The sequence below is a fragment of the Aedes aegypti genome, unplaced genomic scaffold (genome assembly GCF_002204515.2).
Source record: "Aedes aegypti strain LVP_AGWG unplaced genomic scaffold, AaegL5.0 Primary Assembly AGWG_AaegL5_hic_scaff_444_PBJ_arrow, whole genome shotgun sequence".
NCBI classification, from domain to species: Eukaryota; Metazoa; Arthropoda; class Insecta; order Diptera; family Culicidae; genus Aedes; species Aedes aegypti.
The window spans coordinates 1-22,492 of NW_018736114.1; the positions used below are offsets into that span (position 1 = coordinate 1).

Below are 22,492 nucleotides of genomic sequence, written 5' to 3' on the forward strand. Positions count from 1 at the left end.
GTGGCGTAATCATATCAGGGAAATTTTTCTCCGATTTTTTAATGTGTTCCACGCTAACAACACCAACTCAAATAACGGTGCTATCCCGTTAGGCCGAATGCCGTTAGGCCGAATGTCTTTAGGCCGAATGCCGTTTGGCCGAAAGGGTCGTTAGGCCGAAAATTGACGATAGTTCTAATGAACCGTAAAGTCGAAAGCCGCCGGAAAGCCGCTGGATGAGTTTTCAGGTCGAATGGATAGTTTGTTTTACCTAAAAGCCCACAATAACCACTGTGAAATATAACTAGAAAAAACAGCTTTTGATTAAAAGAAGGAAAAAAACACTGATTAATGAGTTAGCCATTTGAAATAGTAGTATATGATCAAATGTTATTTCAGCCTAACGGCATTCGGCCTAACGACTTGCACCCGGTATAGCGCACATTATGGTGCGCCTCATATTTCTCGAGATGTGTCTCACTGCGGTCTCATGCGCTCCGTCACTAATGCTGTTTAAAATTCAGCGTAATAATTGAAGTGATTACAAAAATTTTCAAGGAGGATCGAAATTGTAACTTTTGGATCGAGAGTCTTCGACCATATCATGCCGGCCGTCTAGACACCTTCATAATGATGCGAAAATAGTTGTAGAGGCTCTTCGTTACTATGCAGTTGTTTCTCAACTTGGATGCCGATAGCGATCCGTAGCGCCAAGCAGCGCATGATACGAATCTCCCCGAGAGCACATCACCTAGCGCGTGCTTTGAGAATTTTCGTGAGCCTCCGTCTAGCGCAGCACACTAGGATTCCGATAAGTTGAGAGACGGTTTGGTTGGGGGCTCGTCAGCATTGGCGTAAATAGGGAGGAGCCAGGGGTGAAGTGAAACATAGTTTGCAATAATTTTGTTATTTTGTAACATCTTCGCAACACATTCTGTAATAACTTTGTTATAATAATAATAGGATTTGTTATATTTTAGTTTAGCTTGGTGCAAATTTTGTTAGAATTTTTGTTATTTTAACTACTAACGGTACATGTTTTATAACAACTGGTGATATAAAAAAATCATATCAGGGGAACACATTCTGTTATAATCTTGTTTCTTCCGTCTGGTAAGGTAAAACATTCCATCATGTGTGTATGCGAAGTATCCATTATGCCAAACTTCGCGCAAGACAATCAGACTAATAACAGCAAAAACATTTTGTAAATTATTTGTAATTTATTTTCATTAAATTTCAAAAGATCAGGTTGTCGTGAAGCTTATTTTTTTCCGAGATCCGTTATCCGACCTATCCGCTGATATTACTTCTCCAACTTCCAAAACACAACGCGTCTAATCGTACCAGCATATTTCAACAGACTGCTTTTGTCGTTTTATCGAGGCGCCTTCGAGCGTTCGGTTCGTTCGATGTTAGATACTACAGTCAATTAAAATGTATCATCAAAAACTGTAATGAGCGTAACAATCACGCATTGACTACCATGACTTTCATGCATCAAAAACTTTCATGCGATACTGTAAATAAAAGTCACGCGCGACTGTGACTTTTTTTGGTCAGCTACAAAACGTATCACGGTTGTAATGAATTACTGTAGTAGACGTCAACCTGTATTATCATGATCGTGCCACTCACAATGTGCACCGATTGAAATATGCTTTTCTTTTTTATTCTTGTATCAACCAAGCAGCACTAGCTTGAGGGCTGTCCATAACCCACAGGTATTTTTTTTTTTTATTTTCGTGATCTGTCATATATAAAAAATATGTCGATCATGATCTTTGGTCAAACAAACTATCCCCACCTCACGCAGAACCCCCCCCCCTGGATGACAACGTGGTCTATAGACAGCACCTTGTGCGCGAACGGCACGAAGCAGAAACCTATACGAATAAACAGAATAGAAGCAAACCTAAAATGGTGCTCCGTTTGTGCCCGCTTTTTTGTTGCTTCCAATGAACGGCCTCTCTTCCCATCAACCTATGTACGAGTTCATTTTTGACGTTTAAGCGGTGCCCTGTTATTATGTGACCATTGAAACTCAAATAGTGAACTCGTGCACTGGTCCATGGGCCAATGCACGAGTTCACTAATTTGACGTTAGAGCGGTGCCGAATTCACTCGTTTCCATGGTCACATAAATAACACGGCACCGCTAAAACGTCAAATAATGAACTCGTGCATTGTTCCATAGCACAGCAGTGAAAACGCATGATGTATAAAATACTGCAAGATAACGTCATGAAGGCGACGTTTGACTGTTCAGAGCTGTGATGAAGTGGTGATTTAGATCAGAAGCAAACGAGTGAAGAGTTGTCGTTACGATCGCAGCTGCGTCGTGATTGGTTTTTACATTCATTTGGCACTCCCGTCATGCACGTTGGCATAACGTTCATGGGAGGCTGAAAAGAACGACACGCTACTCTTAAACATGTCAGGTAATACATTCATGGCTGCAGTAAGAATGTATCAGTAGCAACTCAAATGTCAACAAATGAATGTTTTGAAATCTCCTGCATGTGAATGTAACAGCGATGCGACAATAGTATAAAAAATGTATTATACGCATCACTGGTCAACAACATTGAGCTGAAATACAGGTTCTGTCCCCGGTTGGGACATAACTCCAGAAATAAGAAAAAGGCTCACGCAATTGCCGCCAAGAATAGTAAGTCTCATATGGTCGGTATTCAGACAGATCGGATTAGATGACAAAAATACTTACTTTTCCGAATGGCTAAAGTACATTTTTTTTCTGAAACCAGTTAAAAGCACTTAGTCCAGTCTGACTAAACACCGACCATATGGCATTCCAAAATGTTCGTCTAAGTATGGTGACATACTGTGAATCTGATTGACGTGTTGATACATGAAATAATGAAAACCAACATTGGAATCCTTCAAATTCATCATCGAAAGTGCTTACTCCTAAAACAAAAGTGGAAGATTTCCTGTAGCGGAAGATTCCACCGAAAAGCAACAGATGCATCAAGGACAATTTACCAATTGTTTTTCACATGAAGAAAAAGAATTTTAGTTTTTATTACAAAAACACAAGCACGTTTATTGTCCTTCTTGAATTTTCACTATTGGAACATTTACGCTACAGAGAGATACTATTCTACCAAGCCCTACGGTATAGCACAACATTTTCAGATATAAAAAACACAACTTCAGAAGGTAGTTAGCATTTAACCCGCACGATTATTCTGACAACTGAAATTATTGATCATTCCTATTAGATCGGCATTTTCCAACATAGATACATGATTGCCTTCGACCATTCGTAGTGTTATAGCTCCTGTGGTATAACTTGACAGCCCGTAGTCATCCTCAATATCCGAGAAAACGGCATCGGTTGGTCTAACCAGCGTTATCGGAAGGTCCAACGGTTGATCTTCATCCAGGTTCATCAGAGCCGCCATTTTGATTCTCCTGCAGAGGGCTTTCGTCATCTTTCTTGTGTACTCTGGTGAATATTCGCTCTGCTCTGCTCCCAATTCGATGAGTTTCTCAATTTGGTCGTCGAATGACGTAATCTCCAATACAGCCATGGCTTTCTCCGGTGGCTGATCTGGGAACACCATGGCGATCAAAACAAGTAATATGAGCTTCTGTATTTCTCCATCCGATGGATTATTATTCAGTTGTTTCAGTGACCATTGCTTCAAGTACTTCGGTGCACCATCCAATAGTAAAAGTTCTCCACGTATACCTTTTGCCTGTAAATATCGAGCTATTTCGATTGCAATCAGAGCTCCAAATGAATAAGCAACTATTGTAATATCTTCAAAACCATTGAACATTGTTTCACAGATCTCATCTATGATGCGTTCTATGATATCTGGGATGCTATCACAATCTAAAGTGTTCGATAGCTGTAGCATGTAAACAGGAGACTTTATCTGTGCAGCAATTGCTTTCCAAACATTACCGGCCACGCCTTCAACACCTGGAATGAATAAAAGTGAACGGCCTTCTTGATCAGCGGAAGGTAAACGCAATAACGTCGATTCACTCGTTTCTTCGTTGCCAAGATTTCTCAACAACATTTGCATTCCAATCACAAATCCTTCACTCTTCTTTTCCTCCTGATCTTTAGCAGCTTGCTTTTTCTCTTCATCCATTTTCAACAACTTAGCAAAGGATAATGTTCTCAGATCTTGCGGGGACAGTACCATGTCGAAGTCTCTTTCCAGTACCTGTTTGATTTCTACTGCCATCAAAGAGTCCATTCCAATATCGGCCAAAGTACTCTCCATCGACACCGATTTCAGATCTCTTATACTCATTATGTTCATGACAGCTTCGATGACATTCTTTGATCCGCTTGCAGTTCGTTTTTCCGCAACCACCATACTGGCCACAAGAGGAGCTTCACATGTCAGCAAGTAATCCATCTCATGAAGACATGATGATATGCGCTGTTGCAACGTTCCTCCGATTTCCAAATCGATCTTATCTTCTGCCATATCTGCTACAAGTCCAACCTCACCGATAGCTCCCATTGAATCGCCTTTCCGGGAAGGCCGTCCGCGTTTCTCCGTTCAATTATACGCTCCATCACAGAGTTTGCCATACCATAGTTGCTCTGTCCTGCGTTACCGCGACCACAGGAAACACTGGAGAACACTATGAAGTGCTTCAGATGAGGACACATCTCACGACTGACCTTGTCAAGGTATTCAGTTGCAGTAGCCTTAGGTGCCATACACTCCACGAACTTGTCCACAGTCTGATTCTCCAATATGGCATCTCGAAGCTGCACTGCTAAGTTGTAGATAGCCGTTACAGAACCGAACCGAGAAGCTTCTTTCAAGAGGACACGACAACCGTCCATTGTGGTAACATCGGCAGTACAGATATGAGTATGAACGCCATAACTATTCCATATTCTGAAAAGATGTTTCAATTAGTAAACCGAAAAGATGCGATATTACATGCAACATACTTAATTCTGTATTCCTGATATGGCTTGGTGATACCTCGACTAGAGCTGAGTACCAGCTTCCTGCACCCACGAAGGACAAGCCAATCCGCCAATTCCAGACCAAAACCACCTAAGCCGCCAACGATTACGTAAACTTGATCTGGATTACAGAAGACGTGTGGAAAATGTGTAATTGGAAGTGTTTCAGCGTCATTCTCATGTTCACGCAGTTTGATCACTATTTTGCCCATATGTTTTCCACTCGCCAAAAATCTCATTGCCTTCTCCAAATCAGCAGCATCGAAAACGTTGGTTTTCAGTGGTTTCACTATACCAGACTTGATTGCTTCATCCAATAATTTATGTAAGCTCTGTAACATAAGTTAAACATAAGAGAAAAAAGTGAATGACACGAAATACATTGTATTATAAACTCACCAATTTTAGAGTATAATTATCTCTGATTGCCGAATCCAACATCACACTTGTGAATGATATTCCCTTTTTAAAGAGCTCCAATGATAGTTGCGAATCTCTTGCCATATCATATTTTCCGATTTCTAGAAAATGTCCGCCTTTCGCCAAGCATCTCACAGACGCCTGCAGTTTCTCGTCAGCTAACGAGTTCAACACGTAGTCCACTCCTCTTCCATTGGTTCTTAATTTGATCATTTGTTCAAATGATAAATCTCTCGAATTTCCTATGTTTTCTCGTTTTAGAGAAGGAAACTCGTTCAACAGGTAATTGACCTTCTCATCGGATCCAACAGTTGTGAATACCTCCATTCCATATGCAAGCGCAAGGTTGATTGCAGCTAACCCAACACCTCCGCTTCCTGCATGGATTAATACCGACTGCCCTTTCTTCACATTAGCGTTTAGTTTAAATGCTGCCAAAACCGTGGTATATACAATTGGAATTGTGCAAGCATCCTGTGCATTCCAACTATCCGGTATAACCCAAATAAGAGTCGAATCCGCGTTAACCATCGTAGATAGAGCCCCTAATGGCAATACACCTATCACCCGCTTGCCGTCTTCCGTAACTCCCGCATATTCATAACCAAGCTCACATTCTTCTTCCAGTGACTGAATGAACTCACGTCCCGATGACAATCTTCCAGTAGCAACCATCACATCACGCGAATATTAAAGTGCAGTAGACACTTTTACCTTATTTGGTACAACATCCCACTCGTTGAAGCTCCGTGAACCACATCATCGAAGACAAATCACCTTTTTGTCAGGCTTGTTTGCGTAGCAATGCTTGGATACAGGTTCCGTTTTTGGTTTCTTCGAATATAAGGCATGGCGATAGCTACCCCACACTCCCGTTTTCGCAATACGTTAATTGCCAGTTCGAGCTCTAACTGGTTCTTGTAGAATGGATCACTGAGAGAGAATTCCGGAGCATTTTGGTCATCAATTAGTAGCCATCGTACTGTTTTGCATTTTGGGTTCTTTGCGAATACAGTTCACCAAACCCGATAACTCCGGAAACTGAGTCATTCTGTGAGAATAGAATCACAGGTCGGACTTTGACAGCCTGTTTCAAAACAGCTAGCCAACTGAAGTCGGATGAATCAACCTGGATAACTGCTGGAGTATCATTGAATCCCTTGATTTTGCGTTGCAGACAAATAAATGTCTCTTCTTGATCGACTCTAAAGGAGGCCACCATGTTCAGTTCTTCTGGTACATTCTAGGTCATTCTAACTTGAAGGTTAACTTCTCACGAACAATGATGAATCCTCCCATCTACGAGACGACCAACAGCGTCTTGTAGGAAATTCGGCTCACTCCAATTGCTGTCAGTGATCAGAAAGAGTTGATTTGATTGATCAGATAGCTTTTCCACTTTGACAGTCACGTATTCCAACTCAATTTCTGTTTTAGCCAGAACCGTCAGATTGGCTTTAACCAATGGAAGATCGGCTATTGCTTCTCCGAACAATGTGCGACAACCGGAATCCTCTCACTGTGGATTTCTGTCACATTTATTGATAGAGTAGGGACATTTTCTAGCGCAAGCTGAACGCACATTCTAATTGCTTCCAGAGTCGGAACCTGATCATTCGGCGTGATACGAACAAATTGATAAGTCTCTAGAACTGGAATACCTGGAGGGTTTCTACGTCCTACGCTGCTGGCCCGAGGGTTGCAAAGCATAATACCGCCACAACCGAAACGTTAGTTTTTGGACAGCTTCTCATCGTGAAGAACTCACAATCTTCTCCCTCACGTTCCATCATTGCCAAATGGGCTTTCGGTGCAATTGAAAGCTTTTCGATTGCCGTAGGAACCATCAACGATCTGGTATCAATCGCAATTATTGCAGTTTGTAGCAGGCAATCAAGAAAAGCCATCCAATTACCTTTCCATTGGACCTTAGCCATGGTTCCGTCAGATTTTGCTTCCAACACCGATTTAAATAGACCTGTGTAATGGTATCCTCGTAAACGTAGCTCTTTATAGAAGTCTCTCGATTTCAATGTTACTGCTGGATTTGAGGATTCTTGAATATCAGTTAAGTTTTCGCTTTCCAGCATTTTTGCAATCCCGGTCACAACAACTGAATCTCCTTCATAGATCTAGAAATATTTATTTGGTTAATCATATGAGTTATAGTTATATTCAGTATGAATACCTCAAATCGACCAGAAACCTCTTGAATAGTAATTAGAAATTCAACTGTTTGTCCGATGGGTTAAAGTAGTGGCTCTCAGATATCGAATGTCTTCAAAAGTTATTGGATAGTCAACAAGATCTCTGTTATTAAGATAGGATAATAAGTCCCAAACCAGTTGTAAATATCCAGTAGCGGGAAACAGTATCCGACCATCGATGCAGATGACCAACAATATGCTTGTATTCTTGACCAGAAAGGTTAATCTTGAATCGCCAACATGTTGGACTTTGTACTCTCTTCCCAAGTATATTTAACTACAAAAGCATCTTCTCGGTGGTCCCAACGGATCAACGGCGAAATCATCGGAGTTCCCCGAGACACTGGAAATTGAACCTCCGGATAGAGTTTGGCGATATTCAAGTTCTGAGACGTCATGTATAAACTGTAAAAAAATAATATTTATATGTCTATTATATGTTAGCAGTTATACGTTTCGAAACACTTACTGTCCTATTTGACACAACAATTGACTGATCGTATCCGATGCGGTAGATCCAGATGGAATGTAACTCGAGTTATGATTTAAAAACCGAAGCACATTCTCACACGATTGTGAGCTGCCAAACTCTACGATATGTGAATGATGCGGAATATTCTCAATCAAATTAACTATAGATGTAACATCGTGCAGTTTCGGTGAATGGAATATAGAAGACGTCTGAGGCAATGCTGAAGTAATCCATTTATCACTGGGCAAAATGGTTTCTGCTCAAAACGGTATTCACGGTTTGTCGTAGTTTATGTTGCAAGCGATGAACTTTTTCGTTGAATCTGCATGCACATCCAAAAACGATAACTCTTCAGCAATCAAACCGGACGACTTCAGTTGACGAATCTGTTCCACCATTACTTTCTCATTTGCGTTCAAAAATACCAAAGTTGGTTGCACTATCCTTGATAAGATTCTCCAAAGGAAGCTGTTTCAGCTGTGAATTGATTTGTACGAACGCAGTACGATCACATAACCGCATGACAGTCAGAAAACACTAATCCATGCCAGAAAGCTAAACGAAGAACTTGTTCTAGGTTCAAATTGTGGTCAATGTATGCACAAGTGAATTGGCCAATGGAATGTCCTCCATAGAAGTCAAACTTCAACTCCAATCGAGCTCAGCAAATCAACGATAGACAACTGAAGAATGGTCGATCCAACCATATTGTACAATATGCTTTCTCTTCCTGACGATCTTTTGTGCAAATCGAACTTCAGCGATCGTAGAATTCCGCTGCATTTAACAAATGTATCTTCTACTACAGAGAATTGCCGCAGAGCATCTAATTCTTTTCTCCAGTTGATGTTAATTCCTCCGAAAACAGCAACCACAGGAATGGCATCAAGCTTCACTCGATCGATGGATGATGTTTGTAGTACAGCTGGACGATCTCCATTCTTCTGATAAATACCAAATCCTCGATACCGATGACCAGGAGTAGGCTGCTGCTGAATGTTAAAACAGAAGAGCAATGAATTCAACATCCAACGGACGCTGGCCAATGTCGTAAAGCATAGTTTCAATAGATTCTCTGGTTCTTCCTGACCATGTGACCAACCTTGGAAGATCATCGTCTGGAACGCCATTCCTTAACTTTCTCCTTTCAAATTGCGACATAACAAAGCCATGAGCATTTGCTCCCTCCGAATCCAAACGAGTTGATACCAACCAATGGGCCCGAAAGTGGGCAATTGCATCTGTAACAACCTTCAAAACGACCTTCACCAAAGACGGAATGGTAGGCCTGTAATCAGTATAATTGATGTTTGGAGGAAATAAGGCCATTCTCCATGGCGATAATGCATTTTTGTGATGGAGCATACTCCTGCTGAAGCTTCCGTATGGCCAATACTGGATTTTACAGACCCCACAAGCAGGGGATCGGTTCGTTCAGTGCAATACACTTTATCTATAGGCGTCACATTCTTCTGGATCTCCTACAAACGTTCCAGTGCTATGTGCTTCTACATAGTCGACCTCTTGTAGGACTTATTCCTACCGTCGTTGTAGACTTCAGTTAGCAACTGTTGTTGAACTGATCCTGAAGGATAAGTTATTCCTTCCGGTTTTGAATCCGTCACAATTGGTCTTTGAATGAATTATGTGACCATAAACACGCTTCGCATCTTTTGCTTTCTGTAGAAATACAGCACAGACGGCTTCTGAACGCGTGTAATCCCGTTGCGTCTTTGTCGAAAGGCCGACAATATCCATTCCTTTGCCAAGACTCCCAACATTGCAAACTGGTACGTAATGAAGGGATGCAGTGTTAGATTAGCCCCCGTTACAATTGCCGCATCGCATTCGCCGTTCATCATACTTCGGTACGCAACATCCAAGGCGTACATTGAGCTACTACAGCAGTGTCCAGCACATAGCTAGGTCCCCCTTAGATCTAGCAAGTAAGCAAACACGATTGGAATCTGCGATTTGGCACACCTTCAAACAAAAACAAACATTAGAATCCACTCATATTCGCATCACGAATTTATCATTTTACCCCAACAAACCAAGCCCCTTGGGAGGACACGCTCTGTAGTACATGCACACTTCAGTTTCTGAGAAACACACTCCACTGAATACCCCGGTCCGCGAACCTCGCAGGGTCAATGGATTCAATCCAGCGTCAAGCACAGCCTCGTAGACATGCTCGATCGTCATGCGCACCTGTGGATCCATCGTGTCCCGCTCGATCCGACTGACTCCGAAGAAGTCTGCGTCAAATTCTCCATGTTTCCGATCTTCCCGGTACGCCGTGGAACGTCCTGCATCGTGTGTTGCCAACGGGTCTCCAGGTCATCCACGAGGTCCTCCTTTCCGTACAAACTGCGAGCAAACTCGCCAACATTGTTCGCACGCGGGAAACGACCGGACACTCCGGTTATCACGACACTCTCATCGGGAACCAACCGATTGGATACTACGCGACGGCATTTTGAATCGTTTAGATGAATCTCAACAACTTTTTCCACACGTTATTGATAGACAGGATAGAGCAGGCTCGACGAACAGAAAGCAATTAATACTCAGTGATGAACCGTTCGCCCATTTTATAGTGTTTGCTTTACACTAGGAGCAGCTAGCAAATTATGCAAAATTGAAAATTTGAATGGGTAACGAGGGATCGTGGTCTTGAGCGCAATTCAATGTACGAAACTAATTCAATGCATTATCAGTTATCGGGTGTACAACGACTTTTCAGCGTTATCTTAAAACGCTCCTTGACCTTCACATCTGCCGGTGAACGAACGGTTGGGTTTGTTTTGGGAAATTCTTTGAGAACTGATTTAAGAATCTACATGCTTTACAAGTTGTTTTGAAGAATTATGAACTGCTTTAATGCTTATATTGTCACTGGGCACAAATACAATATAAATAATCAACCAGTATAGTAATATTCGCGAAATTATTAGTAAATTTAATACACCAACGTTTTATATAGACGTTTAACTCAAAACATGCTTCGAAGACATTCCTTTTTTTAATTTCTTTATTAGTATCATTCCAAACATTACATTTATTATTTCTTATATCTAGGTGTTCTGTGTTATTAGACAACACTATCCTAATTTGGTAAAACAAATCTAAGATTTTATTAACATTGGTTAACAACATATTACATTTCATTTGCCGTAGCAGTTCAGAATTTTTACAGGTGAGTTGATTTCACCTGCTTATAAGAGAAAAAAAATGTTTTGAATATACTTAACCTAACTTAACCTAAACATATAACGCATTTATCGTGGCAATAGAAGATTGCAACGATTTTTGCCTGAAATTATTAATTATTTTATTTGACATTTGTTCTAATGTTTCAACATTGGATATTCTATGTAACTCATTGGTACTATACCAGGGAGGAAGCCTCAGAATCATTTTCAAAATTTTATTTTGAATTCTCTGCAGAGCTTTCTTCCTGGTATTACAAACAGCTAGTCCATATTGGTACAGCATACAACATGGCTGGCCTGAAAATTTGTTTGTAATATCAAAAGCTTGTTCTTAAGACAAAGTTTTGATTTTTCTATTATTAAGGGGATAGAGACATTTACATATTTATTACATTTGGCTTGAATGCCTCAATGTGATTTTTGAAAGTTAAATTCTTATCTAGCATGAGCCCTAGATACTTAACTTCATCTGACCAATTTATTGGAACCCCTCTCATCGTGACAACATGTCTACTTGAAGGTTTCAAATAAAGAGCTTTTGGTTTATGTGGGAATATTATTAGTTGAGTTTTGGAAGCATTTGGAGAAATCTTCCATTTTTGCAAGTATGAAGAAAAAATATCCAAACTTTTTTGCAATCGACTACAGATGAACACGCAGGCTTCGTCTTTTGGCGGTGAGGCCTGTGTCATCCGCAAACCAAAGATGTTTGACATCCCTGAGGTAACTCAGGTAAGTCAGATGTGAAAATATTGGTATAATATTGGTCCCAAAATGCTGCCTTGGGGAAACACCAGCTCTTACAGGAAGTCTTTCAGATCTGGAGTTCTGATAATTAACCTGAAGTGTACGATTTGACAGATAACTTTGAATTATTCTAACAATGTATGTTGGAAAATTAAAGTTTTTTAATTTTACGATCAAAACCTTCATGCCAAACACTGTCGAATGCTTTTTCTATGTCAAGAAGAGCAAGACCAGTAGAGTAGCCTTCAGATTTGTTGGAACGGATCAAATTTGTTACACGTAATAGTTGATGAGTAGTCGAATGTCCATGGCGGAATCCGAACTGTTCAGTGGCAAAAATTGAATTTTCGTTGATGTGGGCCATCATTCTGTTCAAAATAACCTTTTCAAAAAGTTTACTGATGGAGGAAAGTAAACTGATTGGACGATAGCTAGAAGCTTCTGCAGGATTTTTGTCTGGTTTTAAAATTAGAACAACCTTAGCATTTTTCCATTTGTCAGGAAAATATGCTAATTGAAAACATTTGTTGAATATATCAACTAAAAATGATAAGCTACTTTCTGGAAGTTTCTTGATGAGGATGTAGAAAATTCCATCATCGCCAGGAGCTTTTATATTTTTGATTTTTTTAATAATAGTTCTCACTTCTTCCAAATCAGTCTCCCAGGCATTTTCGAAAACGTTCTCTTGATTGAGAATATTTTCGAATTCCTGAGTAACTTAATTTTCAATTGGACTAGTAAGTCCTAAATTAAAATTGTGCGCACTTTCAAACTGCATAGCAAGTTTTTGAGCTTTTTCGCAATTAGTTAGCAATAACTTGTTTTCCTCTTTCAATGCCGGTATTGGCTTCTGAGGTTTTTTCAAGATTTTAGATAATTTCCAAAAGGGCTTAGAGCCAGGATCCAATTGAGAAATTTGATTTTCAAAAATTCGAATACATTCCATTTCTTCTAAGTTATAGATGCCTAATGCTGATTTTAAATAAGGTTAGTGTTTCACAGGAAAATTCACAAACTTTTTAGGTGTCTTCTAAGCATTGCTGAAAAGTCTGATGGTGGTATGCTTATGTGAGAACTTTGTGTGCACGATTAGCTTTGCAAGCCGAAGTGTGAACTAATGACCTCATTTTTGAAGTCATGCAGCAATAACAAGCATAGTTTTTATATTATAAAAACCGATTATCCTCGGGAAACGTGCTCATTTTAAATGAAATTGTCTAAATATTTAAACGCATTATACTGGTTTTCAAAGTTTTATTTTACAGTTAATGTTAATATTCAAATACACGAGTTAAAAAAGTTTTGACGTTATTTTTGGAATTAGGGGATTCTAATTGAGTAGAAAGGACATTTTTTCTTTGAAAACTTGTTCTATATGTATGTTGATCATTCGCCTCAGTGGGTCATTTTCAAATTTTCATATTCAAGTTGGTTTTTATGTTATATTTGATGTTATTACATAAAAAATCAATAACGGATACTGAAAGAGATGAACAAAGTAACTGGTTTTAATAATAATAAATCTTCGAGCTGTTTGGTGGAATACCTATATGTAGATAAAAACCGAATTTAGTACTAAACCATTTAATTCCACAAGAGTTTGTATCCTTTGACAGATACGTGTATTTCGACCTCAACTGTAAGGCCGTCTTCAGTGTCGTGTACTAGAGTCGAGTCTATTACACGACACTGAAGACGATCAAAAGCCAGCCTCTCTGCCATAAGTTTTTGCTAAAATGCTGTAAATACTAGCTGTCGTAGGCGTAGAAGAGAGGCTTCCCGAACTGTGTACTGATTATTATTCTTTATTTGCAGAATAAAAAAAGTTGGTTCCTGTGTAAATCCCGACCCGTATACAAACACGAAAAATTTCAAACTTTCAATCTCAAAAACCCGACCCGAACCAAGGGAAGTTCTCGTGGCTCTTTACAGCGGTTATCACGTTCAAGTGTATGACGTTCGTGTTGGGAAGGGCAGCGTTCCATATATTACGTAACGCTAGAATTGAAATTTTTTTGACCCCCTCCCCCAACGCTTTTTGTATGACTAATTTCAAATTTTTGTATTAGTCGTAACGTTTGTGCCTACTCCCCCTCTGAAGTTACCGTTAAAATGCTACAGTGCCAGGCCAACTCAGGACACAAGAGACTCTCGGCCAATTCCATGGTCGGCTAGCTACTGGGTAATCAAGGGCTTTTCGCGAATACAAAAAACCTAACACGGAACTTTCACTTTTCTTATGCTTTTAGATGACGTAGTTGGTTCGACTGGTTATATTGTTCAAGGGCATTTTTCGACTATTCAGTCTAGAGAACCTTTGCGTTGATTATTTTAGAATCTTTGCCAACGTTTCGGTCCTTGTTGAGACCTTCTTCAGGGCTCGATTTAAAACAACAAGTTAAACAAGTATTTGATAAACATGAAAACGTCGGGTCTTGAAAGGGTCAATTCTGTTCCACTCGTAAACCTGTTCATTTAATACCGTTTGGCTGGATTTTTCTATTCGGTAGAGTTTTAGTTTTGGGGGTTTAAACTGTTATTTCTACGCTGGGATTTGGGTATGGCGCTCGGTGATAAGCCTACTACCAGCCAAACGGTATTAAATGAACAGGTTTACGAGTGGAACAGAATTGATCCTTTCAAGACCCGACGTTTTCATGTTTATAAAAAACTTGTTAACCTTGTTGTTTTAAATCGAGCCCTGAAGAAGGTCCCAACAAGGATCGAAACGTTGGCGAAGATTCTAAAATAATCAACGCAAAGGTTCTCTAGACTGAATAGCCGAAAAATGCCCTTGAACTTATGCTTTTATTATAAAATCCTAATTGTGGAGACTGCGTGTTGTTCTGTGATTTTCAATTAAGTGTAAATTTGTTAAGTGTTGTCTAATCTAGCTGTTGTACCAAAGACAAATTAAAGACCTCCATGTCCCTTGCAGTTGCCCAAAATTTTATGGCTCAAAAGGAACTCTAGAATGCCGTGAAAAGTGTACTGCGATCTGTCAAACTTGGGTACCTTTTGTACTACCGAGGGACCATATGGCAGTACTAGAAGTGGTACCCAATCTGAGCCCGAGTGGGACGGACCTGGTTGTACCGGTACATAACATTGCCTTTGTGTTACTTGCGTGCCGCTGTAACAAGAATAAGACGATGGATGCCGTTCCAAATCCTTAACGACCTTTATTCGTCCGAAAATCAGGGCCGTTTTAAATTCCTGTTTGCATGTAAATTAGATCTTAGGGCTTGTTTTAGGTTAAGTCTTAGAGTGTATAATTTCTTACGTTTAGTGCACTTAGTGTCTTTTTCTCAGGCTTCGTTTGACCTAGCTGCTGAAACGGTGGCTTAACAAGAGTCCTAGGTATTTACGATTGATGAATAAGAAAAAAAAAATATTTAGAAAGCATATATCAATTTCTCACCTAATATTAATCAAACGTACTTATGAACTTTTTTTCTCCTCCATACTATTAGGGTTACTTTTGCGTTATATAGTTTCTAAGTTGAATAAATGTTTAATTATAAGTCGAATTTTAGATCATAGGAGTCTATACTACCTTAGTTCACTCGAGATCAATAAATTTATAAATATAGGCTATAGTTGTTGAGGTTTTTATGGAAATAATATACAGCAAAAATTACTTCTTACTAATGCGCACGCTGATATAATTATTTTGCCTTTTCATTCCCCTGACAGTTCACCACTATGGACCAATGCACGAGTTTACTAGTTTGACGTTTGAGCGGTGCGAATTCACTGGTTTCCCATGGCCACATAAAATAACACGGCTCCGCTCAAACGTCAAATAGTGAACTCATGCATTGGTCCATATCAGTTCGATCTGTCAACCGCTGTTGCAGAGACAGTCTTATCCGCAAGGTAGCTGCTGATGAGGTGTTATCGACAGCCCGAGGGGTGTCGATGACACGTTGGTTGGTGGAAGACGAATGGGCCGACACAGCGACTCAATCCTGTCTGTGCGGCAGGAATGACGAAGCAGGAGAATGTGCGGGACGGGTTATTCGGTCCGTTGACAGGCCAGCGGGCGCTGCTGGACTAGGTGAGCAGACGTCTTCTCTCTTCAGCGCAATCGTCCGGCCGTGGCATGGCCACCTTGGACGGCCGAGAGGGGAATCTCCTTGGCGATTAGGGTTGACAGGCCAAAATATAGGTCCTATGTGGAGGACAGGCTCCTTAACTTTTAGGCCCGGAAGCCTAACGGCTCCTCGAGCTGAACCGTGTGCTAGACGGCGGATCTGAAGGTCCGAAACGAAAACAAGAACAAGAATACAAGAGGTCCGAAAGGACAGCGTGGAATTAGAGAACAACCCTAGTTGTTCTTTCCCCAATTTTCCCACATTCCGTCATTCACTCCATATCTCGCGTTAGCTCATTTTTTCTAGCCATCTCTTATCATTGGTAGCGAAGAGAAACAATCACAGCAGTACTGGCCCCTATCACTATCACTACTGTGATATTTCTACTATTCTTACACAAGAAACTTGAAATGTCCGACATTCGACATAAATAGTAAAAACAAAATCAACAAATTGTAACGAAACACTGCGGGGCCGTGTTTACAAAAAATGAACGATTTCGTTGTGCATTCATCCACTTCGTGTTCATCCGGTGAACATTCGTTGTCCGGATGTTGGTCCGGATGTCATTTAATGTAAACATTGCCCGCATTTAGAGCAGCAAAGAAAAAGAAAGTCGAGGATAAAAGAAGACCGTGGATAAGTCCATGCACTTTCAAAGTGAATATGTGAAGGTTGAATCATTCACTGTTCCTCTATGAATAAACTATGTTGTTTTCATGTTGAACAACTAAAAAACAGTATTGCAATGAACGTATTTAAACTAAAATCATAATCGATGAAAATTTCGTTTCTTGTCGTACCTAATTGATACAAGCCAATCGTGTAAATACACACCCAACAGTTCATCCAAGCTAGTATTAATCTTGTTGTGTTGTACTTCTGTACATGTGTTCTATTCAGTGTCCTCTACACGGAGTCACAAATCAACCTAACTTTGACTTCTTTTGACGCAATTTGGCTCTTCCGTGGGATAATCCAAATTTGGGGTTAATTCACATATCGCTATCATTAGGTAGTTTTCGTTTAAAACAGCGAAAAAAACAACTTAGTGCAAAAAAAAACTACCCATCGTTAGCTTTTGAAGTCTCCGTAGTGGGTTAAAACAACTTAAAGTTGGGTAAACTCGAAAGAACCCAAATTGGCATATTCCATTACCCCATTACCCCGAAAACCATTACCTTGAACGCTATCACCCCGAATGAACCATAATATTTTACGTAATAACTCATTTATTATAATAACAATAATTACACATTAGTTCACAAGAAAATGTATACATTTGCATTGAATACCGTTTTGGCATCATATATAATCAGGCCCATGGCACGGGACGACTTTTAGCGTAGTCAACATCTCCATGTGTTTACTCATTTTCGGTTAATTTGAATCGAGAGTGCAATCAGAATGCGAAGTTTTGTTTGATGTTGATGATCCACAGTCGAGCCAGTGTCGCAATAAAATTGCTTGCTTGCTTGGAGGCTTGCAGGATGCCTTTTAATGTTTGCTCTCCTTCCAAAACCATCGAAATGTTGAATGTGCTTCCACTTTTCGGCACATTATTAGCTGATTTAGCCAATATTAAAAATTGATAATCAAACCATAGCAAACAATTAAACAAAACAATGGTCTTTATTTTCACAGTTCTTACAACTGACAGTGGGTGATATTCACTTATCGCCCGGGACATCCTGGCTACGAAGAACACTGTGTACCGGATATATGGTTGTCATGGGCCTGTATACACGGGAAAAAATTCTGTGGTAAAAATAACTATTTTAGCTGACTACGCCCATTCATAAAACTACCATGGAAATTCAGACCAATTTACTATGTTTACGGTACACCCTACCGCATTATTGGTACATTTGACAGTCATAATTTACAACAATCTGATTCCAACTACAGACATGGTAAAATCAAGCGCATATACGGTCTGCTGAAAATTGCCGGTGCGAGCGCTTATTAGGCATTTCACGGCGAAATTCTCTCTCTTTTCGCTCTTCAACGAAACTTTGAAAACAATGGTGCCAGTACCTGTCAACTTTGACAGGTACTGGCACCGTTGTATTCAGATTTCCCGAAGGAGGGAAAGAGAGTGATTTTCTGATGACGTCACCGTGCAATGTGCAATTGCAGTTGCTTTAAAATATTGAGTTTCGGTGCACTTTTTTTGATCACACCTATTTTCTTGCTTGTAGAGTTGCTGATAATCATTTAACAAATTCATTCAAAAACAATGAATCAGTTGTCACCCAACAATTTTATTCCGCAACATCAGTTTATCATCACTTGACAGAATATGACAAAGATCGATCACCACATTTTTGGGCTCCGCATTACAATTTTCGAGAACTTTCTCTGTGTTGGTATGCCAATCAAACAGCATCCATAAAAAATGTGGTTATTTGTTTAAAGTATTTGATTAATCGCGAGTTGCAACAGTTGCAACAATGTTGCGCCTTGTGATTGTCATGACTATTTTGCTTTTGATGGTATCCCAATCCGCGGAAGTTGGGATAAACGATTCCGAGCGGGTTCGTTTTGCTTTTCGTTTCCTTTCATGACAATTTGATTCACCGTTCAAAAACAACTTTTTCAATTGAATTAATGAGAAAGATCGCATAACTGGCAACCTTGTTCGAAATTCGGTGGTCGTGGAAGATCAAAAGCCCAAAACAAAACAGTGAAAGACAAGGCCATATTTGGGTAGCACGTGGCTTTTCATGACATTTATTTTTGTCAAAATGTTGTCAGATCACAAGGTTGCACTCGGCCGTCACACTTTCAAACTGTGCTGTTCGATTTGGTGTGAACAGCGCAATATATCGCCTCCACTTTTGTACGTATAATGTCTCTGACCGGCATCTCAGATATGAGACAATGCGGCATATAAGCATCATATAACGTAGAAGGTTGTCTGGGCTACCTTGTATGACATTGCCTCATTATATTCGAACTCGGAATAATGTCTTTCGGGGTCATTGGTCGTTTCAGGGATATGCAATTCGCGGAGATAACATTGGGATAATGGCATTCGGGGTGGCTTTAGAACATTTTCGTCGAATGACATTTGGTCGAATAACGTTTGGTCGAATGACATTTGGTCGAAAGTACATTTGGTCGAAAGTACATTTGGTCGAAAGGACATTTGGTCGAATGGCTTTAGAACATTTATTATGGTCGAATGATGTTTAGTTTAAAAAGTGTGGGGAAGTGTATCATGTCCAAAATATTCTTTATTCTGTTACCTATGTAATAGGTCACAATCCAGATTTGCTTTTTTGTATTTTTTTTCGTTTTGTTTTATATATATATATATATATATATATATATATATATATATATATATATACATATATATATATATATATATATATATATATATATATATATTATATATATATATGTTCAAGTGATGATAAACTGATGTTGCGGAATAAAATTGTTGGGTGCCAACTGATTCACTGTTTTTTGAATGAATTTGTTAATAATTATCAGCAACTCTCCAAGCAAGAAAATAGGTTGTGATCAAAAAAAGTTCACCGAAACTCAATATTTTAAAGCAACCTGCAATTGCACATTGCACGGTGACGTCATCAGAAAATCACTCTCTTTCCCTCCTTCGGGAAATCTGAACACAACGGTGCCAGTACCTGTCAAAGTTGACAGGTACTGGCACCATTGTTTTCAAGTTTCGTTGAAGAGCGAAAGAGAGAGAATTTCGCCGTGAAAATGCCTAATAAGCGCTCGCACCGGCAATTTCAGCCAGACCGTATATGCGCTTGATTTTACCATGTCTGTAGTTGGAATCAGATTGTTGTAAATTATGACTGTCAAATGTACCAATAATGCGGTAGGGTGATACCGTAAACATAGTAAATTGGTCTGAATTTCCCATGGTAGTTTTATGAATGGGCGTAGTCAGCTAAAATAGTTATTTTACCACAGAATTTTTTCCCGTGTATACAGGCCCATGACAACCATATATCGGTACACAGTGTTCTTTCGTAGCCAGGATGTCCCGGAGCGATAAGTGAATATCACCCACTGTCAGTTTGTAAGAACTGTGAAAATAAAGACCATTGTTTTGTTTTAATTGTTTGCTATGGTTTGATTATCAATTTTTAATATTGCTAAATCAGCTAATAATGTGCCGAAAGTGGAAGCACATTCAACATTTCGATGGTTTTGGAAGGAGAGCAAACATTAAAAGGCATCCTGCAAGCCTCCAAGCAAGCAAGCAATTTTATTGCGACACTGGCTCGACTGTGGATCATCAACATCAAACAAAACTTCGCATTCTGATTGCACTCTCGATTCAAATTAACCGAAAATGAGTAAACACATGGAGATGTTGACTACGCTAAAAGTCGTCCCGTGCCATGGGCCTGATTATATATGATGCAAAACGGTATTCAATGCAAATGTATACATTTCTTGGTGAACTAATGTGTAATTATTGTTATTATAATAAATGAAGTTATTACGTAAAATATTATGGTTCATTCGGGGGTGATAGCGTTCAAGGTAATGGTTTCGGGGGTAATGGGGTAATAGAATATGCCAAATTTGGGTTCTTTCGAGTTTACCCAACTTTAAGTTGTTTTAACCCACTACGGAGACTTCAAAAGCTAACGATGGGTAGTTTTTTTTTGCACTAAGTTTGTTTTTTTTCGCTGTTTTAAACGAAAACTACCTAATGATAGCGATATGTGAATTAAACCCAAATTTGGATTTATCCCACGGAAGAGCCAAATTGCGTTCAAAAGAAGTCAAAGTTAGGTTGATTTTGACTCCGTGTAGAGGACACTGAATAGAACACATGTACAGAAGGTACAACACAACAAGATTAATACTAGCTTGGATGAACTGTTGGGTGTTGTATTTACACGATTGCTTTGTTATCAATAGGTACGACAAGAAACGAAATTTTCATCGATTATGATTTTAGTTTTAAATACGTTCATTGCAATACTGTTTTTTTAGTTGTTCAACATGAAAACAACATAGTTTATTCATAGAGGAACAGTGAATGATTCACCTTCACATATTCACTTTGAAAGTGCATGGACTTATCCACGGTCTTCTTTTATCCTCGACTTTCTTTTTCTTGCTGCTCTAAATGCGGGCAATGTTTACATTAAATGCATCCGGACCAACATCCGGACAACGAATGTTCACCGGATGAACACGAAGTGGATGAATGCACAACGAAATCGTTCATTTTTTGTAAACACGGCCCGCAGTAAAGGTTTCTTTCCGCTGGAAGTTGCAGCGTGACGTCATCGTAGATTAGTTCATTCAAAACATATTATTATTATAGATATACAGAGCGCAATCAGAACCATCACAAATCGTGTTTGGCGCCGTCCACAAAATACGTAACTCTCTAAAGGAAGGTATAACCACAGACAAACAGACGTAACACTGACGAAATTTCCACTCGACCACTCTTTAACGATCAATTCAATTCACTATGTTACAAATCTCACAACCAGAGGCGCCACGCATCGTTTTCCTTTTGCGTTTGACATTTCACACTACCGCCATCTGCCGGGCTTGTTGCACGAAACACCTTTTGTGCAACATGCTCACCAGATGATGATGGTGTAAACTGGGCGATGGATTTTGAAGAAATTTGTTCTAAGTGTTTACGTCTGTTTGTCTGTGGTATAACTGTTTCGTTTACAATTTGTTGATTTTTGTTTTACTATTTATGTCGAATGTCGGACATTTCAAGTTTCTTGTGTAAGAATAGTAGAATATCACAGTAGTGATAGTGATAGGGGCCAGTTACTGGCTGTGATTGTTTCTCTTCGCTACCAATGATAAGAGATGGCTAGAAAAATGAGCTAACGCGAGATATGGAGTGAATGACGGAATGTGGGAAAATTGGGAAAGAAACAACTAGGGTTATATATATATATATATATTATATATATATATATATATATATATATATATATATATAATATATATATATATATATATATATATATATATATAGTATATATATATATATATATATAAAACAAAACAAAAAAATACAAAAAAGCAAATCTGGATTATATATATATATATTAGACCTGTTCACTTTTTGAAAAAAGTTATCCGACTCTCTGTGCCACATTAAATTCTGAACTTATTTATTAAAACAAGTTATCTGTCCAAAAATGAGCCGATTTGGTAAAGTTTTAGAGGTGTATCAAATCGATTTTGTGGTTTTTTTGAACTTTTTCCCCGAAATGCGTTCCTGAAACCTAGAAATATAATTTGAAAATGATTCGAAAATACTACTAGCCTTTTGCTAACGCAATAGGTCCTATCACTTTGCCGAAGACACTAGGGTGTTTTGACCGCTTCTTCATTATGCTTTT

The 22,492-nt window shown here is 39.2% G+C and overlaps 1 protein-coding gene across 1 annotated transcript; it reads right to left on the reverse strand.

Moving 5' to 3' along the window:
- Positions 1-3,030: 3,030 nt before the first annotated feature.
- Positions 3,031-5,975, reverse strand: LOC110681118 (fatty acid synthase-like). Its single transcript, XM_021856885.1, is given in 4 exon segments — positions 3,031-4,486; positions 4,489-4,877; positions 4,934-5,283; positions 5,351-5,975. Coding segments are annotated over 4 exon segments (2,604 nt in total). The 5' UTR covers positions 5,903-5,975; the 3' UTR covers positions 3,031-3,173.
- Positions 5,976-22,492: the final 16,517 nt, after the last annotated feature.